We start from the raw sequence: 24,895 nt of genomic DNA on the forward strand, positions 1-24,895 counted from the left end.
CTTTGTGCTCAGAAAGTAGGAAGCAAAGGGCGATTTTAGTGGGCTGGCAAGCTGGCAGGAGCCTGCTTACGCCCTCACAGCCTCTGGGGTTTTCTGACCCACCCCACCCTCCCCTTCTTAGCCCCCAGCAAGCTGCAAGGGGGGCACGGCTGCAGTCCCAAGCGGTGATGCTTCCTCCACCCCGGGGAGCAGCGGTCTGGATGGATTCAGGAGAGGTATGGCAGGGTCCTGGGGTTTGGAGTACCCCCTGCTTCCTATGTGGGACTGGGGGGGGGGGAGGTCAGGAAGCTATGGGGGGCTTGGGGACCCCCAGCAATAGGGGACCCCAGCCCGGCCTGAAGCTGGGCTGAGTTATTTTCAAGCTGTAGCCAATTAGGTCCCCGCCTGTGGTATCCGTCACGGGTCACCCTCCTCCTGGGTGCCCATTCCCCCCAAAATGTGACCCCTATTTGTCAGCTTTACCTGGTGTCACCACATCCTGGAGACATGCAGGAGGGAGAAGAAGGCTATTCCTCTCTGTACCCCCCACCATCTTAAAGATTATTTCAATTGCAGGTTTTCTCCCTTGTTCTAAGGAGCATCACAAACTGGAGAAAATGGCTTTTTTTCCCCCCAAAAAAACTCCCTTCCAAGGGAGGCTGAGCCCTTGCAGAGATGTGACAGCAGTGCCCAGTCTGTGGGACCAGGAACATCGCGGACACCAAAATATTGGTTTTTTCCCTTGGAAAGGTGGGAATGGTGCCCATGCAGGAGGAGCTACCTGACCTCCAACCTTTTTTTTTTTTTTTTTTTTTTTTTAATTTTTAACTATTGCCTCATTCTGCAGGTTCTCGCAATCAAGTTTCCTCTAGGAAAACCTTTTCATATTGATGTTCTTTGCACCTTGCTCAGCTTTACACTCATTTCACTGATTTTTATATAAATATTTTTTTGCTGTTCATCTCTCCCCAGTGAAGGTGGATGTGAAGATGTTGGTTTCCTCCTGCCTCCTTTGCAGCAGCTCTGTCCTGGCTTGTGCCACAATTTTCTTTGGTTTTCATGTTCGTGAGATGGATTGTGGTAAGGATCTCCTTCTGCCTCTTACATGGAGCCTGTCATTTGCTATATATTTATATATATAGATATATTGGCTTGTTAATGCTACAAAAAAAGTGATATATGCTGAAAAGTTGCCTGCGGGAGCAGTTTGTTACTGAGATATTAAGAAACCGCCGGTGCTTCCAGCCCTGCTCTGTAACTCAGGGCTTCTGACCCCAACCCAATATGGCTTAAACCTTCCATCGAGGTCATTTAGGAGGCGATAGTGAGAATCGTGGGATCACTTAGGTTGGAGCAGACCTTCAGGATCATTGAGTCATCAACATGACCCCCCGAGTACCACCACTAAACCACGTCCCCTAGTGCCATGTCCACATATCTCCTAAATAGCCCCAGGGATGGGGGAGAAGAAGCTGTGGGCCTTACTGAAAGCTCATTTTAAAAGCTAGGTGGGATAAATAGCAAATCTGGGGGGGCACAACTCTGGGGAGCATCACTTGAGATGTGCCCAAATGATGCTGTTTTGGGGAATCTACCATCATCCGCAAGTGGGGGATCCCCTCCATACGGGGAAGGAGGGTGGAGGGTGTGAAGAAGTGAGCATCCCCAAAGAGGAGACCCCAAGCTCTGTCTTTTATTATTCCTGTGCCCCCAGACCTGTCCTTTCTCCCTCTGTTATGTCTGCTCCACCATTTGTGGAGCTTTCAGCTGGCTTCTTCGTCTCACATCAGCATATGCTAGTGTTTTCAACTCAGCAGGCTTAACTCCATCTTTTTAGGCTGCTTTCCAGACCCACTCTTGATGGCAGATGTGTGCTGGGTGCCCCAATCCTTGCACCTATCGTGATGCTGCCTTATGCTTGATTGCTGATTGCCCCCAGACGTGCCACCACCACCCCAACCAGAACCCTTTAAACTTGTTGTTTGCAGCCCAGTTCCAAGTCCTGGGGTCTGATCACCCCATCACGGCCACCGTGGGAGGGGACGTCGTGTTGCCCTGTCACCTCTCCCCCAGGATGAACGCCGAGCACATGGAGGTGAGGTGGTTCCGTTCCCGGTTTTCCATCTATGTGCACCTCTACCACAGCGGGCAGGACCACTTCTCCTCCCAGATGCCCGAATACCAGGGGAGGACGGAGTTTTTGAAAGGGGGTGTCTCCGATGGAAACGTTTCCTTGCGGATCCTCAGGACCAGGCTGAGCGATGAGGGACAGTACCAGTGTCTCATTAAAGATGGGAATTTTTATGAAGAAGCCACTCTGGAGCTGAAAGTAGCAGGTAAAACCCCAGAGGCAGGATTGCCTATGAGAAAGGCTTCTGGATTCGCCCATTTTCCCTATGAAGACTCAGAAATCCTCTCTATTTCCTCTGTGTAATTGCCCAGCTCCTAATGAGCAGCTCTTCAACCTACATGGCTTCAAATCCCCACAGAATAGGGACTTTTCCCAACACCAGACCCATGAAACCTCACAAAGCCAGCAGCACCATCCTCTGTAGGATGGGCTGAACCAGAAAGTTGGCCTGATTTCATGGCTGATTTCTGACCGTAAGGATGATGCTGGGGGTGAATAGGTCAGCCTTGAACCTTCCCTGAAACCAGAAGTTGAAAAGGTGTGGCTTCCTTCGATTTCCCCAAGGAAGGAGGACAATAGGACTAAAGAACATAATTGGATTCCACCCCAAGCTCAGAAACTACGTGGGTGTCTTTCATCAGTGCTGCCCTATTTTTGCAGCTGTCAAGAAAAGGGAAAAGCTTTGGGGGTTTTGAAAATCCCTCCTCTGGGATGGGCACTCCTTGTGTTTCTGTTGGTCTGGCTGATGCCTGTTTCATCCTAGTTTCGGGTTCCAGCCCACTTTTGTCCGTGGAGGATTACCAAGATGGGGGAATCCGCGTGGGATGCCTTGCAGCCGGCTGGTACCCAAAGCCTGAGATGCTGTGGAGAGATTTCCAGGGACAGCAGCTTCCTTCCTTTACTGAATCTGCCTCCCAAGACAAGAACGGCTTCTTCCAGGTGGAAAAGACCATCATCATCCACAAAAACTCGAAGCAAAATCTGTCCTGTTCTGTCCAGAACACTCGTCTTCCCCAGGAGAAGGACTCCTCAATTTACATATCAGGTGAGCCACTGTCGGAATTAAAGCTTTTAAAACTCAAACCAGGGAAATAAGGTTTTGCTTCCCTTAATTTTACACACAGGGGATCAGTTGCTCCCCTATTCTGGTGCCTACAGCTGCAACACTCCATGCACAAGATTGTGATGGAGAGGGAAAGGAAGAGATGGAGGAGGAACTGAACTGGGGTTTCTGGACCACAAGGAATCAAATCAGGGATTTTCTGGACTTTTTAAATAAAATATCCGTTTCAGCTCAGTTTTCTTCAGAGCCATCTCTGAAGCAAAGATTTTTTATTAAAGTATGGCAGCCTCAGGTCTAAATATTTCAACAAAGATGATGGTGCACAAAGGAGAAGGAGAAGGAGCACTTGCAAGATATCACTTTTCCATGTATTCAGGACATTAAATACAAAAGAGTTTTGGAGCATTTTTAGAGACTTTTTCCCATTTATATTTGTTATGGTCTCACATTACACTAGTTGTATGTAAGCACATAGCATGACCGTGTTTGTGTAGCTGCATTCACACCTACGCACGTAAATGCACTCCATGTCCTGCACTAACTCCACCTTGGCCATTTTCCCTTTCAGATGCCATTTTCCCAAAGGTCTCTCCCTGGAAGGTAGCTTTCTTTGCTACCCTGGCCATCTGCTTGGCTTTGCTGATTTTCTTGCTATTGTTAATTTATTGGCTACAAGGTAAGGCATTAGGAAACTGCAAGAAGGAGTCGTGGCTCCTAAGACCAAACTGAAATGCCCTGAAATACCAGTTGCGAGACCCCTCTCCTGCAGAAATATTCTGAAAATGGCATCCTTCAGGTGGCACTGTATGCCCACTGTAAGACCACCGGAGTCCCTTAAGTAAACCATGGGGAGGCGATGTCACAATAAACCCCACCAGTGCTGGCCGAGCAAAAAAAAAAACAAACAGTCCTAATATTCAGTGCAGATTTGCACTGCAAATCTCCATCAATAGAATCATAGAATATCCCGAGTTGGATATTCTGTAATTTTGATATATTATTAAGATTATTAATGATCTTGATATGTTATCAAGATTTCTTGACATATTATCAAGATTATTGCATTATTATTATTGTGGAAGAAATCTTTTAATCTGTGCCACTTTATCTGTTCTTTCTTACAGCCAAACACGCCGCAGAACTTGGTAAGAGAAACTTTCTTTTCACTTTTCAAAGGGGATTTTTTTTTGGCACCAGAAGAGGGTTGGGCATTGCTTGGTCTTGCATCTGTGTGCATCTCCTACATTCTGCTTTGATAGCAGTGGTTGCAGGCTAATTTCACAACAAAAAGCCACTTGAAAGAATTCTGAGGAATAGAGGAAATAAAGTGGGCAGATTTCATTTAAATTCTGAAAGTACACACACATAAAAAATAACAGAAAAAGTTCCTTTTTTTTTTTCTTTTTTTTCCTCTTGCAGGTACTAAGATCTGTTAGATATTTTATTAATGTTAAGAAGTTTTACAATTCTCTGTACCCCAAGCAGACTTTCGTTGCCAACAGTTCCCCCATGGCTTATCTGTCAGAAAAGAAGCTTCCGCTCACATTTTTCTTTCTGCTTTTGCTTTCAGAGAAACGCAGTGCAGAAATCCGTAAGTACCATGGTTTTTCTGTCTTTGTGGGTAGTTCTGCAGGGAGAACAAGCCCTGCATCTGGATGCTTGGTTAACTGCATTATGAGAGTTGGGGGAAGGAAGTGGGGAGGAAGCAGTGCTTTTGCTGGTGTCTTGGGGAACAAATAAAGTGTGTGACTTCATCTGAACTGGCCAGTTTGGGTAAGTGACTTTAGGGAAGACCAGATCCCTTTTTGCTTGGTATAATAAATCTCTGATTTGATGGGTTGTGGTTCCTGAAGTCCCTCTATAGCGCATGTCTTTGGTAGTTCAATTATATCTTTGGTAAACTGTATGACTTTCAAGAGGCCAGCTTCCTTCTTTTCAGAGGAATAAAGTTCAGAGTTATACCTTTTTCCCAAAAAGCAATCCAAGAAAGCAATAAACACATGAACTTCCTTTTTTTCTGTGTTAAAATAATAGCCAGCTTTAATGGCAACACTGCTAACAGAGAAATGGCATGCAAGTGAGATAAAGAAACCCTTTCCTTCAAATTAAATCAGGCCGTCCATCAAAATCCCACTTAGGACAGTCACATTAAGCTTTTTCCCCCAAACCTGCATAACTTTCCAACAGCTCAGTTACCCATGTTTTGGGTAGGAAAAAAGCAAATTCCAGAGCAGAGCCTGGACGCATTGCCAACACCAAGTTAGTGCTTCCCAGCAATCCCATTTATTTATTTTTTCCTGTCTTTTTCCTCCCCCAGGGGAACGTGATATGGAAATACGTAAGTGTTCTTTTGCCTCTTCCGCCAACTAAAGCCCTAGGACAAGGGAGAAGAGCTTTCCCTAACTTTCTCTACCTAAGTTTAATTTCTCAGAGGCCATCAAAGAGAAATGATGGTGGCACCAACCCCGCCAATTGCTTCCTTCTGCTGGGGTGCACAAAATCCCTTCTTCAAGTCAATTTTACATAAAGCTACATCCCATCTGCTTTTCCCTGGCTCTGCATCTCTGCCTGGGCAGATCTGGGAGGTCTAGCACCATAAAAGAACCTCTGAACGTACCCCTGGGTTTGGTGGCTATGTAGGGATCCATGTATGGGGTTTTGACCCAAAAGCTTCTACTAAGAACATGCTCATTTTTTCTGTTTCAGAGAAACACGCTGCAGAACTGCGTAAGTTTAATCCTTGCTCTTCCCCCCATCATAGCATCAGGCTATATCAAACAGCACATTTGTGGGTGGGGGGATTTGCTCAATTTTATTACCATGACACCACCAACGCTGCTTACAAAACACTACCTGGGGGACTGAAAATGATGAATTGATGAATTAAAAAAAAAAAGAAAAAGAAAAGGATGAAATGATGAATTGGACCAGAAAGGAAAGCACTGTCCTCATTTTGATGCACCCCCACACTGTGTAGGCTGCACCAGTTTTGTAAATGAAATCACATTCAAGTAAATGAACCTGAAGCATGCCTGGGGCTGTTGTGCAGCCCTGGGGGCCAGTGGCCCAAAGCCTCCAACATCACTCTCCACTGAAGAGCCCACTTGTGATCATGTGTGTTTGGTTTCAGGGTGGAGAAATACTATTGTCCCAGTGGAAGAAGGTACCTTGGTTTCATGCTTTGCCTGTCCTTGAGTCTCTGCCTCCACACCATTGCTGGTCTGATGCTTTCTGTGTCCTTTGCCACCTCTTCTGTCCCACTAAATAAGTTCCCTTCCCTTCCCTTCCCTTCCCTTCCCTTCCCTTCCCTTCCCTTCCCTTCCCTTCCCTTCCCTTCCCTTCCCTTCCCTTCCCTTCCCTTCCCTTCCCTTCCCTTCCCTTCCCTTCCCTTCCCTTCCCTTCCCTTCCCTTCCCTTCCCTTCCCTTCCCTTCCCTTCCCTTCCCTTCCCTTCCCTTCCCTTCCCTTCCCTTCCCTTCCCTTCCCTTCCCTTCCCTTCCCTTCCCTTCCCTTCCCTTCCCTTCCCTTCCCTTCCCTTCCCTTCCCTTCCCTTCCCTTCCCTTCCCTTCCCTTCCCTTCGGAATAGGGTTGCAGAATGGCTAAACTCACTGCATCTCCAGCCAGACCCACTGGGTAATGCTCTTGGTTCCTCCCTGAGAGACAGACCCAATTATTTATTAAGGTTAGCCCTAAATTAGTTGTGTTTGGGTTTGTGGCCCACATCCACACTGCAAACTCCCTTCGCTTCTGAGAGAGAGCAGCCACATCCCACCCACCCACCAGGAGCAGCTCCCAAAGAGCACCCAGGGACCACGCTGGAGTTAAGAGAGACCACCAAGCTCTGACCATTGAGCATGCGAGGTCTCAACGCATTTCTGCAAGGGGAAAGATCTTAGCTCAGAGCCACTCTGGATACATCCCAAAGGCTCCTCTGACTCTCTCCCTGCAGTACACGTCACTCTGGACGCGGACACGGCGCACCCCCAGCTCATCCTCTCCACGGATGGGAAGAAGGTGCGGCGAGGAGACACGCGGCAACCCATGCCTGACAATCCTGAGAGATATGACACCTACCACTGTGTCCTGGGCCAGGAGGGATTTGTCTCGGGGAGATGCTTCTGGGAGGTGGACGTGGGGACAGAGGAAGGGGGGGTCTGGGCAATGGGGGTGGCCAGGGACTCCATGAACAGGAAGGGGTGGATCAACCCCGCTCCGCAGGATGGTATCTTGGCTCTTTTCCACTGCGGGGGCAAGTACTGGGCTCTGACCTCTCCTGACCACACAGCTCTCCTCCTCACCCAGGTGCCCCGGATGATTAGGGTTTACTTGGACTTTGAGGGACAGAAAGTAGCCTTTTTCAATGCTGACAACCAAGACCTGCTCTTTAGTTTCCCGCTGGCCCCGCTGAGTGGGGAGAAGATCCGTCCCTGGTTCCGCGTGGGACCAATTGCCCAACTCAGCCTGAAGTCACCTCTTCCAGTCCCGCGTGTCCCCAGCATGGAGGAACCTCTGCTCCCTTCATGTTTCCCCTTGAAGAGCCTCTCCACAGGGCAAAAGACCCCATGCACACCAGAGGGCAGGGCATGACCAAGGCTGTGAAATCCCTGCTGTTGTCTGTAAGTGCCCAAGACTCTTCCAGTTGCATCGTGCTACTGTGGTGGCCCAAGACTCTTCCATCTGTGATTGCACCTCTCCATCCACCTCAGCAGAACTATCTCAGCTCCTGCTGTGCATAGTGACAGTAGCTAAGGGGTTTTCTGCTCCTAAGTTGACGTCCCCAAGCCAGCTGCTTGCTCCCAGAAATTCTCATTTGCAACCCTCGGCTATGCACAGATGCTAAACCAACAAGGGTGCTGGCACCCACCTGATGTATGGAAGGAAAACCCCACCATGCCAGTGGCTGAGAAGAAGGAGCTGTGCACCTCCACCCTCTTCTTTTTCACGTTGTCTCCATTCCTGCCAGTCCTGTGAAACGTGGCCCATTGAGTGGGTGGTGGTGGTTGTTGTGCATTCCCAGACAAGGAGCCGCTCCTGCACCGTTCTGACACCTGCTGCTCCTCCAAGTGTTGTGTTGAGCTCACCTGTGTGTACAAGAGATGCTACTTGGATAAAGGTGTCCTCGTGGCTTTTTTGGCTAGTGACACCTTTGTGGGTGATTTGGAGGGGGAATTTTACTCTCCCTTTTCTGAAAAGGGAAAAATGAGAGGAAAGCATCCAGAAGGAGCTGCCAGTGGCGCACCCTGGGTTAGCAAATGGAGAAGACAGAGGTCAAGCCATGATCCATCACTTTGAGTTTATACACTGTAGCTTCAGAAAACACTCAGTTTTGGGGGTCTCGGGTTTTGGACAGGAAGAGAGATCTCCATGTGGGCAGCCAGGGCAGGGCCCCCACCCCAAGGCAGATGAGCAAGGAAGGATCCAGCAGTGCAGCTGGCTTCGGATGAGGATCCAGAGCCCCAGGGCATACCACAAGCTGGGCTGAACATCAGGAGGAGCTGTGGGCAAGGCTGAGATCTCCTGTGAAGCAGGCTAGGGCCTGTCTGGAAGCCACCCAGACAGCATCTCGGTGGCAGGAGGTGCACCAAGGCCATCCTGCATCTGGGTCCAGCCTCAAGACACTTGGCATCCTCTGCTCTACACCATTTGAGGAGCCTGGATGCTTGCAGCAGGGGTGGGAGCAGCCTAATCTGGACCCAAGGTAGGTGCCCTTCATTGCTTTTGCAGACAAGAGGCAAGGATTTTGATTTCTGCATGAATCCCATTCAAAACTGCAACTGGGAAGGGGACTTAGTGCCCCCGGAGCACCCAAGTTCAACACCGAACTTGGAAAGTCATGAAAAAAGGCAAAGAAAAAGCAGGACCTGACCCGTCCTGCTGTTCAAGATGGGGGACAGCTGCCAGGGCCCAAAGCAAGCAGCCCATCCCTGAGTGCTCCTCTCCTGCTCAGCAGCCAAGAAGATAACAGGTTTCTCCAAAAGAGGAGGAGAGCCCTCAGCTGGAAGGCTCCAGACCTGCATTTTTTTCTCCCCAAGCCCTGGTTTCGTCCATTTCCCCATGATTTTATAAGGAAACTGACTGGTCCCCCCATGTTCCTCAACCCTGGTAATATGGTTAGTATAGCTAATGGCATTTTTTAACGCAAACAGTCATTCTCTTTGAGCTGATTGCCTATCATTCCTCTTTCCCCTTAAATTCCTCTGCCTCCTAACTCTTTTATTGGGAATGGGATGGGGCTATGGCTGGGTTATTGTTCTTGGCTCCCCAGTCCTTCAGGAGCTGCTGCTCCATACTGGACCCTATTAACTCCCCCCTCAAAGCACCACCAGCTTTGCAGTTAGTGCCAGCTTCACAGCCAGGCAAGGCTCCTTAGGTTCACATCCTTCTGAGCTCTAAATGCCCCTTGGAGTGCAGGTGTTGGCCCCCCCCAGAAGCTCAGGTACCCCGTATCTCATGGGATGTAAATGCACCAAGGAATTCGGAGTGCATGTGCAGAATAAAATAGGAGCTGGTACAGAAGCTGAATATGCCTCAAGGCCAAAAGCTGTGTGCAAAAGGGGCCTTCATTTGCGGCGAAAATCCTCAACAAAAGCCCTGGGAGGTGTTTGCAGAACAAAGAAAGCCCAGTCCTGTAGTTAAAGGGGTAGCAAAAGCCTCAAAATAAGTGAGCAAAGAAACCAAGTGCTAGCTGAGCAACAGGTAGCATTAAAAGAGCCACTAGGGGAGGATCTTGCCCGCTGGATTCTCTAAAGAAATGGTGGGGGGGGGGGGGGGAGGGAAACAAAAATTCAATTATAGGCGGGTTTGGGATTAATAGAGTCAAAAGGAGGTGGGGAGATTCAATGGCATACAAGAATATGCACTTGCAGAGCCATGGGGTAAGGTCATGTTGTGTCTTAGGGATGAAAACCCCAAGAGCATCCTTTGCTGCTCCCATCTCCCCAGATCCAAAGTGTCCCCTTGCCACTGGGACATGCCCAGAAAGCATCCAAAAATGGCTAACAACAGAGAAAACGAGAAAATAAAGGAGGAAATTCTTTTTTCTTTTCTTTTCTTTTCTTTTCTTTTCTTTTCTTTTCTTTTCTTTTCTTTTTTTTTTTCTTTTCTTTTCTTTTCTTTTCTTTTCTTTTCTTTTCTTTTCTTTTCTTTTCTTTTCTTTTCTTTTCTTTTCTTTTCTTTTCTTTTCTTTTCTTTTCTTTTCTTTTCTTTTCTTTTCTTTTCTTTTCTTTTCTTTTCTTTTCTTTTCTTTTCCCTTCCCTTCCCTTCCCTTCCCTTCCCTTCCCTTCCCCTTCCCTTCCCTTCCCTTCCCTTCCCTTCCCTTCCCTTCCCTTCCCTTCCCTTCCCTTCCCTTCCCTTCCCTTCCCTTCCCTTCCCTTCCCTTCCCTTCCCTTCCCTTCCCTTCCCTTCCCTTCCCTTCCCTTCCCTTCCCTTCCCTTCCCTTCCCTTCCCTTCCCTTCCCTTCCCTTCCCTTCCCTTCCCTTCCCTTCCCTTCCCTTCCCTTCCCTTCCCTTCCCTTCCCTTCCCTTCCCTTCCCTTCCCTTCCCTTCCCTTCCCTTCCCTTCCCTTCCCTTCCCCCTTCCCTTCCCTTCCCTTCCCTTCCCTTCCCTTCCCTTCCCTTCCCTTCCCTTCCCTTCCCTTCCCTTCCCTTCCCTTCCCCCTTCCCTTCCCTTCCCTTCCCTTCCCTTCCCTTCCCTTCCCTTCCCTTCCCTTCCCTTCCCTTCCCTTCCCTTCCCTTCCCTTCCCTTCCCTTCCCTTCCCTTTTTTCTTTGGCCGAATGGTTCTGTGTTTTGTCATCATATCATAGGAAAACGGCTGATTTTCACTCCTGGCTCCATCTTCTGCACCAAAGGGTGCACCAAAGGGACGATACTGGTGTGGGGTGAGAAAAGGAGCTGGAAGCAGTGGGGAGAAGCCCAAATAAAGCTGTCTGGGCAGATGAACCTATATTTGAGGGAGGATAGATGAGGTTCCAGTGATGACATAGTTTTAACTCCTTGGCACGAGGATAAGCACCTTGAAGAGTCTTGAGAAAGCTGGAAAAACAAAATGTTCATGGCTGGCAAAAAACTTAATTTGGGAAGAAAAGGGATTTTGGGGACTGGGGTTTGTGTGGGAGAAGGTGCTGCCTCTGGAACATTTTGGGGGAAGAAAGCTATTTTTGGAGGGGGGTGGTGGTGGGGGGTGCATGCTCAGGAATTTGCAATGATGGCAAATGTCCTGGATGAGTTTGGGAGGAAAGGGTTAAGCCCCTGGGCAGCTGCCTGGATGGGCCATCGGGAAGTTAATGGGGCCGGGATGGCCAGGGCTGACACAATGGGCAGAAACATCCCTCCGGGGGGCCCTACACAAAGCCCCAGCCCCCCCCCAGCACCCACCCATGGCAGATTTATCCCCTGCAGGGCCAGGCCGGGAGGAGAAACCGTTCTGATCCCAATCTCTGGCTTTGCTCTTGAGATGCAGCCTTGTGCATAGTCCTTGGCATCCTTTTTTTTTTTTTTTTTTTGGCTTAGTACAACTTGCAAAGAGACCCCCCCCCCCCCCCTCCCCATAACAACAACGATGACAATAATAAGTATAATAATAAATCCCAGGGTTGTATTCAAACTTTACAGCAGCCCCTAGGGTTTATTCCCAATATACAGTCTGGTTGTATTGACCCTATTCTGGAGGGACTGGGGATTTTAAAGAATGTGTCCTTTGGGTTCACATACAGGAAATGGATCCTAATGCTAATTTTAGGAGCATAAATGTGCCCTTCAGGCCTAATCTCATGGGAAGGGGGTTTGCATGTAGTCTTCCCCCCCCCCAGGTGTGCATCTCAGATGCATTTTCTTGGGCAGGAGATGCCCCAAGGGACCATCTGTGGGTACCAGCCCCATATCCCACTCTGGAGAAGCCCCTACACATCACACCCCCTTGGAAAACCCTGTTAAAACCATGAAGCATCTCTTCCGACTGAAGTTTCCGAATCCATCCAGTGTACAAAACTGAGTTCAGGGTGACTGGTTCATATTTTAGAGAAATAAAATCGATGACCATCTGATGACCATCCGATGGATTCTCCTTGAGCTGGTCTGGATATCCAAGAGCCACATTCCCCGATGATGTTATATAGGCTTAGAGGTTACAGGGTTACACAGGCTCAGCAACTTTATATGATAAAATGCCCAGGTTTTACTATTTTAGCAAAGCAGAGGATGTCTTTGTGCTTTGAGGGGCCTTGGGGATGTTGTGATAAGGAGGCAGTGCGAGGCAGGTGGTCGAACAATTGAGCCCTGCGTGCTACTGGGAAGGCAAACCAAAATTTATGACTTTTTCAGCACAGAAGGAGGCGATAAGGAAGAGTTGTGAGGAAGTCTGTGAAAGCTGCGGGGCCTGAGCAGGCATGGGGATAGAAAAAGGGGCCAAAGAAGTATCGAAAGCTCTTAGCACAAGAAAGTGTGCGAGGTGTTTTGGGTTGCTCACGTCTGAAGCTGGCATTGCAGCCATTAAACGTGATGTCCCTCCAGGAGGAGTTCCTGCTTTTTTTTTTTTACTCCTTTTGGGCAGTGCAAGCTGAGTTTCTTTGGGCACGAGAAAGATTCCTCGAGACCAGAAACAGCGGAGGAACGGCAGGAGGTGGGTGCAGCCTGGGTCGCCAGCCAGGTGCTGAGACCACCACTATGGAGGTATTTTTGGGGTTCACCTTCAGGCCATGGCCACTCATGATGGTGACCAGACCAGAGCTAAAGGCTTGTCAACATGGGAATCTCCTCCGTTCCCAAATGGGTGATGGGCTTAGAGCAGTGCAAGAATGGAGTCTCCTTGGCTGTGCAGGTTGTTGTAGGTCCTGTGAGATGGTCCTGGTGGTTACTGCAGGAGGAAGGGTGGTTTTGCCTTTTGGGAGATGCTTTCTGAGAGATTTGGTTTCTTCCGTTGCAACTGGGGAGCCTGTTTTTAAGACACAGCCCCTCTGTGCACCCAAACCAGGCCACTGGATGGGGCGATGGCATCTTTTTGGGGGTAGAAGTCCTTGAAGCAGCTCAAATTTCTTTGTATGCTATCTACTGAGCTGCAAGGAAGTTTAGATACGAGGGAAGAGGAAAGAATAAATAAAACAACACTATTTCTTGGCCCACACGAGCACATAAAATAGCAGAAAACTGAGAAAAAAAAAAAAGAGAGATCAAGCAGCATGCAGGCTGGAAGGCTCTTGTGAATTTTCCCCCTAAAAAAAAGCATTTGTTTGCACATGGAAAATAGGAAATGTCCCTTCCAGCCATCCTGTGCTTTGCAGGCTTTTATTCCCCCAGCTGGAATAGCAGCCCCCCCCAAAAAAAAGTGTTCCCCGGGACCAGAAATAGCCTGGGGAAGGCTTTCCAAGCTGACTAGCAGCATGGGGCTGCATTAGGTATGTATCAGATTGGCAATCTCTGGAAGAAAGGGTACTTGGCACCTGTGGGGTGGTCCTGGATAGCAGGGGTGATAAGGTGGATTTTTTTTTATTTTTTTCCCCAGGCAGTTGGCATGGGGAGCTGAAATTTCTTCCTAAATTTCTTCTTTCACTCATATTCCCCATGGGTTTTGGCATATTTATTGCTTTAGATGGATGCCTTGGCCAGCCCTGCTTCCCCATGGGTGAACATCTCCAAGATGGGCTCTTGCGTTCTCCGTGGAAATATGGGGAGATGATGATTAAGGGCAGAAGCACCCAATTAATATTTGCAGCCAGAAAAAGCTAAAAAAAACAGCTCAGGAGAGAAAAAATTTATACCCAAACCATGAGCCACCAGCTTATTCGGGGCAGCAGGCAGAAAGGGCTCTTTGGTGAATAAAGGAAGAGATTTTGAAAGGCAGGTGATGCTGCAAATTTGGAATTTAGCGTTTGGGTAGATGAGTGGAAAAGCTAGTTTCTTATGCAAAAAGTTTATTGAAGATAAGAACATAAGAGTTCTTATGGAAAAGACAGTGTTGTTCATTAAATAATATTATATGATATTGACAACATTAAATAACATTAACATCAAATAATACTAACATTAACATTTACTAACATTAACATAACATTAACATTAATATTATCTAACATTAAATAACATTAACTTTAAATAACATGAACTAACATTAATATTAAATAACATTGACATTAAATAACATTAAAAATTTCTGTGAATGCAACAATTTTACGCAGTTTGAAGTGGCTGAGGTCTGGTTAGACCTCTACCCAAGAACTATATATCACACCTCGAGGGCATAAACCATATAAGCATTTTTCAGTGTTTTTGAGAGGCTTTTGGGGTGCTTTGCTCCTATATCAGATTTACTGAGCGCTGTAAAGTTAAAGGATTGAAATCTTAAGGATATTTAATTGAGTGGGTGGGTGGTTGCCCCTCTCTGGCTTGGTAAATAATCATGGTAAAACCCACTAAGGAAGAGAAACCCTGGAGACACCAAAAAATTGGGAATTGGGCAACTTGGGCAACTCTGGGATTTAGGAACAATTTTCTCCTGATGGAAGTGATGGAAGCTCTTGGGCTCACTTGAAAATGGGCTTTTTTTTTTTTTTTGAAAATGGGCCTATTTTGGAAAATAGATCCTTTTAGAAAACGAGCCTTTTTTGAAAATGTGGCTTTTTTTTTTTTTTAAATTGCCCCCCTCTTTTTTTTATTATTTTTATTTTTTTGAAAATGGGCCTTATTCTGAAAATGGGCCTTTTTGGAAAATAGTCCCCCTCTTTTTTTTTTTTTTTCCAGATTGTAGCTTGCTGCCTTGGGTCGAGGAGGAAATTGAGCTGGCGGGGGTGGGGGTGGTAGTGCAGTGGGAAATGCAGAGCCCAGGCAGCTCCCATTCATCAGGGTGATAAAGAAATAACTGCACTCCTAAAGACAAACATTTGTCGGGGATTTTCTTTTCCTTTTTTCTTTTTCTTTTCCTTTTTTTTTTTTTCTGCTGTAAAAGAAAGGGGTCAGTGCCTGCTGAAGGTGCTAATGAAATCAAGCAGGAAAAAAAAAAACTAACTAAAAAAGCCTCACTTTAAGTGCACAATGCAATTTAAAAATCTCTCTCTCCGCGCTTCAGGAAGGTTTCTCTACCTGGGAAATCTGAATCTGGACAGTCTTTTATTTTGGAAAAAAATGAGGCAGAACAGAAATGTGCATTTTTTTTTTCTCTAGGATTTGTTTTCTTGCAAGTTAGTTTCATTGGGAAAGGAAAATTTTGGAGTTTGAGGATGCTGTGGGCTCAAAGCGAGGCAAGGCCTTTGGGAGCAAAGTTCAGTGCTGGGTTGAATTTTCCACCCCAGGCCTGTTTTATTTCAGATCCCACATCGATTAGGGAAATCCCTATCTTTAATGTAGGACGGTGAAAAGGGAAAAAGTTGCCTTAGAAACTTTTGTAGAAATTTAGAATTTTCTAAAATTTTGTTGAGGTTAAGTGAATCATGGAAAGTTTGTGCTGTACTTTTTTTTTCCTTTAATTTGGGTGTAGGGGTAGAGGTGTGGGAATTAAATCAGTATTGGGACACCGGGATGTGCTTTAAAATAGCTGCAGTAAATCTCCCAAGGAAGCCAGCAGTGAGCGTTTGCAACTGCTGGCTGACACCCATTTTGGGGTTTTAACCAAATATTCCCCATTTTTCCTTATTTCCTCCTTGGGCAGGGCTGGTTTTGGGGGGCTCAGGCAGAGCTTTTCTCACCTCCAAATTTCTCCCTCCCAGCTTCGCCAGGCAGAGTTGCAAAAAATAATAAAAAAAAAAATAAAAAAAAGAAAACCAACCAAAAAAAAAAAACCAACAGAACTAACTTTTTCTCCCCAAAATCGTGCTCAGGGCTGGCTCCGGCCCTTCCCCACCCCCAATATGGAGAGGGGAAGGGGGGTGGGCTAACACTACCTCCCCCCCCCCGACTCCTCCTCCACGGGGGAGGCAGCGGCGGCGGAGGGCGCGCAGGTAGCAGGGGGATGCGCAGGTAACGCGGGGGCGCGCAGGTAACGCGGAGCCCCTAAAATTAAAGCTCGGAGGAAGGGGGCGTGGGGGGTGCGTTGTGGGGTGAGTCCTCGCATCCCCAAAATAACTCCCTCAAACCTCCGGGCTGGGTTTAACCAAATATCTCTAAAAATACCAAAAAAAAGTGGTTTTTTTTTTTTTTTTTTTTTTTTTGGGGGTGGAGGTGTGTGGGGGTTAACGTGCTATTACCACTAATAGTTTAATTTTTGTAGGGTGCGCAGAGCCATGGCCCCCGGACTGCACCTGGCACTGCTGCCCTGAAACCGGGTAGCAGCGATGGAGTCTGCCCAGGTAAGGGATGTAAGGGGCTCACTGGGGGGTACCAGCTTCAGGAGGGGTTGTTAAAGCCATTTTTATTGATTTTTTAAAAATATTTATATTTTTTTTTGGTGTTTGACTTTGTTTGTGCTTGTTTTTGTTTGTGCTTGATTTCATTTGTGCTTGTTTTTGTTCATTCTTTATAAATTTTATTTTAAATTTTCATTTGTGTTGGTTTTCGTTTATGTTTGTTTCCACTTGTGTTTGTTTTCATTTATGTTTATTTTCATTTCTTTATACATATATTGTTTATAATTTTCATTTATGTTTCAATTTATCCTCTTTATTTGTACATTTTCATTTTCATTTGTGTTTGTTTTCATTTCTTCTTTATGTTTATTCACCTTCATTTTCGTTTACATCTGTTTTCATTTACTTTTACGCTTAAGTTACATTCTTATTTTCACGTTGCCATCTTCACTTTTAACTTGTATATTTTATCTTCACTTTACCTTTACCCTCATATATATTTTCTTTTCTATAACTTCATTTACTTTGGCTTTTCCCTCCAGGTGCCCGAGGCATTCGAAGAGGTAGTAGTGATCGCCACGGATAAGCAATGGTCTCTCGCAACCCCCCTGCAGAGAAATCAGGTGCCTGCACTCGAGCCAGGTAGGGAACCGCTCTGCCCCCATCCCCAAAATTCCCTTGGAGCATCGCAGTCCCCCAGCCGTGACGGGCAGCTCGGTGTTCAGGAGGACACACCGGTCTCTGAATATTCCCTAAGTTCATTTCCATGTAGCCCTTCCATTCCTGGTTTCAAGCGGCAAGGCTCCTTTTGAAAGAAATGCCGCTTTTTCAACTCATTTTTTTTCTTGCTTTGTAAGTTGCATGTCTTGGCGAGCACTTCTGCGGTGGGTTTCTGCTTTTGGGATGCTTGACGGAATCCTTGTCTCTTTGCTTTTCCTGTCCTCCCATGCAAATTCCCACGAGAAATGTCAGCAGGACAAGAAGGCAGAATGATGGGTATGGACAGCAAGGGAGAAAAATGCACAGGGACCTTGCCAAGGTGATGTCTGTGGAAAAGGGAAGGTGGAATCAACCCTAAATCCAATCGCGTTTCCACTGTATTTGTCCATATACCACTTGTGGAGCTTCCCTGGGTGACTCTGTGCGTGATGCTTGCTTTGGTAATTAAGTACTTTTAATTAAGCCAGCATGGTTGAGAAATTAATTAATCTGGGTGCTGGGCTGCAGGGATGGGCAGGGGGCTTGAGGAAGTTGGGAGATGCTGCCTGGGCTGAAAATCACCCACTGCAATGCCCTGGAGGGCTTCACCCCCCTGGCTTCAGCTCTCAGCCGGCTTCCTACAACTATTTAGAGGCACAAGGATGTGCAGTGAAAGGGGGAGCAGCGTGGGGCAGAGGCAGGAGCGGGATCCTTCCCCTGCGTGTCCCTGGGAACGGGCTGCAGCTTCTGCACTGGGTCCAGCAGAACCCCAGATGTGCTGCTCCTTCCTGCAGGGCTCCTGCTGTGTCACCCTGCAGTGCTCCATCCGGGCTGGGGTCCCCCCTGCTCCCAGAAAAGGAATCTGGCAGCGGTGGGATTCGAACCCACGCCCCCGAAGAGACTGGAGCCTTAATCCAGCGCCTTAGACCGCTCAGCCACACTACCCTGGGCACAAACCATTCTGCTCCTCCTCTAAAGTGACAGCAAAAAATTTGACAAATTCTGACCAATTCACAATAGGACCTTTTAATATTCTTGTGCCACGCACCAGGGACAATTCTCCCTTTCCACGTCAGGACCATGCGGGGAGTTTGCTAAGGGCGCGCAAAAGACCTGCCACCAGGGGGACCCCGCACCATAAAAAGACTCCTTTCCAAACGAATTACGCTTTTTCAAAACCTTTTTCCTGCTTTACTCATTTGCTCCTGCACTGCACAGGATCTACTCGGATTCTGCTTTTGGCACGCTCGAGATTGTTTGTTTCTTTGCTTTTCCACCTTTCCCTTGCGAATTCCCAAGAGAAATATCAGCAGGACAAGAAGGCAGAATGATGGATATGGACAGCAAGGGTGAAAACTGCAAGGGGATCTGTGCATAATGCTAATTAGGTATTTCTTTAGTAATTAGGGATTTCTACTTAATCCACAGCCAGAAACTTAGCTGAGAACTTGGCTTAAATGCCAAAACCCTTGTGGTTGGTTCAAACACCCCAAACCAAATATGGTTTGCAGCTTGAGCAAAACTGCTGGTGTTGAATTGAGTTAAAATGGGAAATTTTGGGTTTTGCTAGATGGGTCTGGGAGGCTCCTTTGGGCTCACAGTGCCCTCTCCTGACTGCTGGGTGATGAAGTCCATGGGCTCCTCCGGCCAGGAGACGTGAGTTGCAGGTCTAGGAGAAGAGTAAGCAAGATGGCAAGATGACTCAAGTTGAGCATTTAGGGCACTAGGATGGGCAAGGAAAGGTTTGGGGTTCTGCTCGTCACAAGGTGACGTGTGGATGTTGATCCCTAGGTGAATAATGACAGGTACAGCCTTGATTTGGGCTGTTCCTTGGTTGCTATCCAGTCGGTGTTTGGGAGCAGGGTTGCATCCAGGCAATATTTTGAGGCTCTAAAGAAGGGCCCAAGTTATTGTGCTTATTAGGAACTTCCGATCTTAAGGGCAAAACAACACCAAAAAGGAAACAGAGTTGCTTTGTCATCAGATGACCCAGATAAACTTAAATCTCATCATCCTGCAGGTTTCCCAGATATTTTATTGTCTTTGTTGTTCTTTTCTAATGCAATTTCACTGTGGGACTGGGTAGCATCCCAACCTTTAGCATCCTAAACCTTTTAGCTTAGGTTCCTGCTGGTTTTCTAGATGGTATTGACGTGAAGACCATCCCTTCTCTGGCAAGCTGAGCTGCTCCAGCTAAGAAATAACGAAAGGCAATGATTCAGGCTTGGAGGACACTGGTGCCCATTAGTGGATAAGAGGACAAAAGTCACCCTTTCAGACATGCAGCTCGCTGGCCTTTGTGTAGTGCTGCCCACTCCAGCTCTGTCCTTGAGCATCCTTTCTTGCTTTGTGTGCCCGTAGCACTTCTGCAACGTTCTGCTCTTGGAGGAGACGTTCAACTGGTTGAAGTCCCTGCTTTAACAAGAGGCAGCCCCTTACCTTGTGAGTGTGGCAGATTTTTCTCCAAGTAAATGAAGCTCACTTGGGTGAGATGCATCCAGGCCATCTGCCAGGCCTGGGTCACAACCTGTTCTCCTTTCTCTGTTTCTCCAGCCTTCCTTTTCCTCCTGCTCCATACTCCCTGAATCTGTTCAGACGGGCAGTTTCTGCATTTCTCATCCACTCTCCCTGCTGTTGGGCTTTTCTGTCTTCTTGAGGAGTGATCTTGGGGCTGATTCCTCTGGTTCAAGCTTCCTATGCCCTGGGACGTGCATCTGCCTTCTGAGTCACCTGGAGATCTCTTGAGAGATGAGTGTCTGGGTGTAGATACTGCTCTGGGAAGACCCAGCTCTTCCCTCCTCAGAGGGCCCAGGGCACGTGGATTTTCTTTTTGCTTTGCAGAGGGCTCAGGTATAAGATCACAGCCACGTTCCCTGTGACGAGGCTTCATGCGTGGCTGTGCTCTACCCAGTAGTCCACTGCTGTCTAACTGAGCAGTCTTCCCAGCGTACAGCCCTGGGCTGCTCGTTCATCTGGAGCAAGGGGAAGAGGCTTGGATCCCTGACATCGAGACCTCTGAGGATGAGGAACCAGTGAGACCCCTCCTGAGGCTGTGGGCGAGGAAGAGGAAGCGGTGGAAAAGCTGCCGAGATGCGGCAAGTTCCTCCAGCTCCAACTCATCCTACTCAGGTAAGGGGCTTGTTTTCCCCCCTGAGCTGGGGACACCCGCTGGGACACGTCCCCATGCCAGGCATCGCTCCAGGCCACCAGCAAGCAGGACTCCAGTCCCATACTGGAAACGGGTGGAGTTGGGAGAAGGGGGTGCAGGCGTGCAAGGCTGTAAGAACCTTTTGAGCATTGGCATCCAGAAATACCTAATAACTCTCCTGAGAGAGGTGGGCTGCTGCTTCTGGATCAGCTTGGCTGGGTAGGATGAGGCATGACAGCACTTCTTGGTGATGCTCCTCTCCATCCTTCCTGCAAGCCCCCTCCCCTGAACGTTGAGGCTGGTGGTGAATTCCCTCCTTTTTATGGTTCTCCTCCAGGGAAAAAGTGTGTGGGGTCCTGTCCTTCGTTCTTCCGTCTTTGTTCCCACTTCTCCCAGACACTTTTCCATGGTTCTTCTGGTTTCTCTCCCTCTGTCCTGGCAGGTGATGGGTTGACAAGTGAAACGGAGGACAGTTCACAGGAGGAAGAGGGAGAGTGGGTGGAGCTGCGTGGTGAGGCCATGAGGAATCCCAAAGATGGCATCTCCCTGGGTTACGAGCACCACAAGAGCCACTCGGGACGGAGACCTGCTTCCTCCAGCCACAATGGGAGGAAGCATCCACACAAGAGCCCATCGAGGATAGAGCTAGGGCAGCACAAGCACGCATGCAGGAAGTGCGGGAAGAGCTACAGCCGTGGCTCATCCCTCAACCGGCACCAGAGGGTCCATGTGGGGGAGAAACCCTTCACGTGCTGCAAGTGTGGGAGAAGTTTTGTGTGCAGCTCCAGCCTCAAAGACCACCTGAAAAACCCCTGCCAGGAGAAACCCTACAAGTGTCCCAAGTGCGAGAAGCGCTTTGTGTCCAGCAGGTCTCTCCAGAAGCATTGCAAGCTCCACCATGACAGCAACGTGTACCAGTGCTCCGACTGCGGGAAAAACCTCACTTCCAACTCCGCTCTTCTCATCCACCGCAGGATACACACCGGCGAGAGGCCCTACAAGTGCCCCGAGTGTGGGAAGAGCTTCATGGCCAACAAGTCGCTCAGCAAGCACCGCAAGAGCCACACAGAGGATGGGATCTTTGTCTGTCCAGACTGCGGGAAAAAACTCACTTCCAACTCAACCCTCATCATTCACCGGCGCATACACACGGGTGAGAGGCCCTACGAGTGCCCCGAGTGTGGGAAGCGCTTCATGGCCAACAAGTCGCTCAGCAAGCATCGCAAGAGCCACCTGGAGGAGGGGACCTATAAATGTCCCCAGTGCAGGGAAATCTTTGCAAAGAACTCAGCCTACGTAGCCCATCTCAGGACCCACCAGGGACAGCCCCCTTATCCCTGCTCCGACTGTGGGGAAGCCTTCTTTGAAAGCTCGGCGTTCAACCGACACCGGAAAAAGCACTTGGTAGGGAAACCCTACCAGTGTCCTGACTGCGGAATGGGCTTCACTGTACCCTCAGCCCTCCTCCTCCACCAGAAAAGCCATGTGGGGCCCAGGCCCCACGTCTGCTCCGACTGCGGGAAAGCCTTTCGGGAGACCACGACCCTCCGCAGGCACCAGCGCATCCACACGGGTGAGAAGCCCTACCAATGCTCGTACTGCGAGAAAAGCTTTCGGGCCAGCTCCACCCTCATCATCCACCAGAGGATCCACACTGGGGAGAAACCCTACAAATGCACCAAATGCACCAAGTGCTTCATGTCCAGCTCTTCCCTCATGAAGCACCTGCGGACGCACCTCCGGAAGGAGCTGCACAGTGAGTGAGTTTGTTTGGCCCAGCCCTTTCTTGGGGGCCTTTGGGTCTCCATCCCCACGACATCGCAGCTCCTCCACGTCCCATCCATCCTAGAACTTGAGTTTCGCTGCTGCTCGTGACTTCAACTCTGAGAATAACTTTTACTGTTCCTCCCAAACACTCCTCTGAAGATGATTTGTGTGAACGGAGGAGGACCAGGCATGCAGCTGTTGGTCATGGCACAGCTTCTCGTAGTGCTTGGGGAAAGTGGTGGTCAGTCAGTCCCCGGCCCTGGGATGGCTTTGGGGATGGTGGGAGCCCAGTGGGATGGAGGACAATTGGGTTAAGGGATGGTAGTACAGCAGTGGGATGGAGGGTTGTGAGGTTTGGGGATGGTAAGAGCCCAGTGGAATGGAGGATGATGGGGTTTTGGAGATGTTGGGACCCCACTGGGATGAAGGTGGATGGGGTTTGTGGCGGTGGATCTCAACTGGAATGGAGGACAATATAATTTTGGGAGATGGGACCCTGCTGGGAGGAAGGAGGATGGGTTTGGGGATGGTAGGGTCTCAGTAGGATAAGGGATGAGGATTTTTTGGGATGGTTAGACCCCACATGGATGGAGATGGATGATGGGGTTTGGAGACCACTTCTATTGGATGCAGTGTCTGCCAAACACATTTCCTTCCCCAGTATCTCCACTGTGTCTGCTCTTGATTTTAATGCTGCGATGTTTAAAATAAACCCCAAAGAATTTGGCTCAAGAGCGTCAGCTTGTTTGTCATGCTCGCTTTAAAAGGAGGTGCAATAACGTGGAACTGGTTTTCTGGGAATGTTTGCTATTGATTGCTGAGGGTTGGGGGAAGCTGGGGTGGCCCCATGGCTCCTGCATGCCCATCTCATGAAGAATTTGGGCACTGGGAAGTGAAACATGACTGCAGCAGTATGGGTGCTGAGGCATGGAGGTGGCTTGCAAGGACCTGAGGGACAGTTTCAAAGCTGAGGCCACCTGCTGCCTCTGTTTGGAGGACTTCCAAGAGCTCGTGATACCTCCTGTGGGCACAGCCTCTGCAAAGCCTGTGTGATGGGAGGCTGGAAGCTCTTCGGATGCCCCCAGGGCAGGGCAATGACCCAGCTGGGACAAGTGCACCCAGGTTCCAGCTGGAGAGCCATGGGGAGCTGGAGCTTAGGTTTCTCCTGGCTCTGACTCCCAGGACCAACACCAAGGAGATGCTTTGCTGCAAGACGCCTTCCCAGGCAGCAAAGCCTCAAGACAGAAAGCACCCAGGAAATGCCACTGCCAGACTCCATCTTCCTGTGCAAAACTTTATTTGCCACAGCCTTGCTGCTGCTGTGCCTTGATGTCCTCCAGAGGAGGGAACAAAGAGCCCCCACAGGCTGCTCATGCTCAGCACCAGGCACAGAGCAAAGATCAGCCCCAAAGTAGGAGGCAAAGGTGGCCTGCAATGGCCGGCAGCACACGGTGACCACATCCCTTGCACTGCGAGGCTGCAAGCAGTGCAAGTAGAGGGGAGAGGAGCGTGGAGAGCTGCTGCAGCCCCTGTGCTGCCCACTGGGGCTCAGAGGCAGGGTGAGACCCGCGGGTGCCAGCAGGGCTTGTGCCCCAGCACAGGAACCCTATACAGGGCAGAGCCCAGGGGCTGCAAGGGGCCTGGCCTCTGCTTGCAGCATCCCAGCCCTCCTCCAGCAGCAGGGAAGGAGCACGGGGCAGCCCCTGGCCCCACTGCCCCTCATTCCTGTGCTGTTTCTTCTGGACCAAGGAGAGGTGATCCAGGAGTGGGTGGAGAAGGGCAGGAGCCCTCCAGGGCTGGGGACAGGGTCTGGGGGGTGCTGTCCCTCAGGCACAGCTGAATTCCCTGTGTCCACAACAGGAACCAGGGGCGGATGCTCTCCCCATTGAAGGAGGCTGCTGTGAAAGTGAAGATCTCCACCCCGTTGTCAGCATTGATAAAAGACACCTGCCCCTGAGTACAGTCCAGACAGACCCAGATCCTCGTGGGGACAGGGGACAGGGACAAATGGGTACGAGGAGATGTGAGAGACATGAGCTGTCCTTCATCGTACTGCACAGCCCAGATCCCTTCTTCAGGGTTCATGATGAGCAAACCCTTCCTCTTCACAGATGCCCTGGCTACCCCCACAGCCCAGCAATAATACCTTCCTGTCTCCCCCTCCACCTCCACCTCCCACCAGTGCCTCCCCTCTCTGAACTCCTCACAACCCAGCACGCAGCAGCGAGTTTCAAATCTCTCCACTGTGTCAGGAACCTCCTGACTTTTACTTTCCCATCTCACACTCCTGCGGTCCTCTGACAGAACAAGCAGGGGATGAGCTGTGTCTGGATCCAGGGTCACCTTCACTGCAGGGACAGAAGGAGCCAGGCCATCAGGGGCAGAGCTCAGCCCTGGGCAGGCTTTCCCCAGCTCGGGGCCAGGAGCTGCCCCACGGGGCAGGAGATGGGGCACCTCTTGGCTCCTGAACATGCCCCAGCAAGGGCAGGAGAAGCACTGCAGAGGGCAACCCAGTGCACACCTACCTCTATTTTGAGGCAGAATACACCTTCTCCATGCTGGAATGAGAGGGGAGAGCTGGTCACAGCCCATGGCCAGTGCCCAGTGGGAGTGGATAGGGTGAGGGTCCAGCCCTGGACTGCTCTGTCCCAGCTGCCCACCCTCCCCTGCACATTGCCTTGGTGTTTCCCTGGGGCCCAAGTGCAGTGACACTCACCAAGCTCTGCACCCTGTTTCTCTGAAAAGGAAAATAAGAGCAATGCAGTGATGAGAGGAGTCAGGTTCTCATCAAGTGGCTGCTACAAAGCAAAGACCCCCAATTCCTTCAGTCTGGAGTGGGAGGG

General features: G+C 49.2%; 3 protein-coding genes and 1 non-coding gene across 15 annotated transcripts in view; 2 read left to right on the forward strand and 2 right to left on the reverse strand.

Annotated features, from left to right (window-relative positions):
- LOC106049879 (butyrophilin subfamily 1 member A1-like) lies at positions 1 to 9,935 on the forward strand. Of its 5 annotated transcripts, XM_048055664.2 has the most exons (12): positions 1 to 215; positions 952 to 1,059; positions 1,968 to 2,074; positions 2,150 to 2,315; positions 2,874 to 3,155; positions 3,742 to 3,849; positions 4,298 to 4,318; positions 4,744 to 4,764; positions 5,491 to 5,511; positions 5,880 to 5,900; positions 6,304 to 6,336; positions 7,121 to 9,935. In XM_048055664.2, the coding sequence occupies exons 2-12, from the start codon at positions 969 to 971 to the stop codon at positions 7,756 to 7,758; spliced, it is 1,509 nt and encodes a 502-aa protein (XP_047911621.2). In that variant the 5' UTR covers positions 1 to 215; positions 952 to 968; the 3' UTR covers positions 7,759 to 9,935. The 5 variants fall into 5 exon arrangements, with proteins under 5 accessions (XP_047911621.2, XP_066842820.1, XP_047911620.2 ...); XM_048055663.2 differs by having other exon boundaries at positions 3 to 215; positions 1,968 to 2,315; XM_066986719.1 differs by lacking the exon at positions 5,491 to 5,511 and having other exon boundaries at positions 2 to 215; positions 1,968 to 2,315.
- Positions 8,736 to 22,786, forward strand: LOC106029657 (zinc finger protein ZFP2-like). 4 transcript variants are annotated; one of them, XM_048055656.2, is made up of 6 exons: positions 8,736 to 8,869; positions 16,363 to 16,441; positions 16,981 to 17,080; positions 19,499 to 19,579; positions 20,084 to 20,266; positions 20,728 to 22,786. In XM_048055656.2, the coding sequence occupies exons 2-6, from the start codon at positions 16,427 to 16,429 to the stop codon at positions 22,047 to 22,049; spliced, it is 1,701 nt and encodes a 566-aa protein (XP_047911613.1). In that variant the 5' UTR covers positions 8,736 to 8,869; positions 16,363 to 16,426; the 3' UTR covers positions 22,050 to 22,786. The 4 variants fall into 4 exon arrangements, with proteins under 4 accessions (XP_047911613.1, XP_047911616.1, XP_047911615.1 ...); XM_048055658.2 differs by lacking the exon at positions 8,736 to 8,869 and adding an exon at positions 11,728 to 12,786; XM_048055657.2 differs by lacking the exon at positions 8,736 to 8,869 and adding an exon at positions 14,929 to 16,112.
- On the reverse strand, positions 18,001 to 18,082 carry TRNAL-AAG (transfer RNA leucine (anticodon AAG)). Its single transcript has one exon. It is a non-coding gene; the product is annotated as a tRNA-Leu (tRNA).
- A 540-nt stretch (positions 22,787 to 23,326) lies between the features above and the next one.
- The window catches only part of LOC106049876 (butyrophilin subfamily 1 member A1-like), a 33,430-nt gene continuing 31,861 nt past the window's right edge, over positions 23,327 to 24,895 (reverse strand). For 4 of the 5 annotated variants that reach the window (XM_066986696.1, XM_066986695.1, XM_066986697.1 and 1 more), the window contains 2 exons: positions 24,769 to 24,789; positions 23,327 to 24,610 (listed from right to left, as the gene is read on the reverse strand). In XM_066986696.1, the coding sequence (XP_066842797.1) occupies positions 23,772 to 24,610; positions 24,769 to 24,789 (860 nt within the window). In that variant the 3' untranslated portion in view covers positions 23,327 to 23,771. The remainder of the gene's footprint in view (positions 24,611 to 24,768; positions 24,790 to 24,895) is intronic. The other variant, XM_066986698.1, reaches the window with a different exon arrangement.

The sequence above is a fragment of the Anser cygnoides genome, chromosome 35 (assembly GCF_040182565.1).
Source record: "Anser cygnoides isolate HZ-2024a breed goose chromosome 35, Taihu_goose_T2T_genome, whole genome shotgun sequence".
Taxonomy (NCBI): domain Eukaryota; kingdom Metazoa; phylum Chordata; class Aves; order Anseriformes; family Anatidae; genus Anser; species Anser cygnoides.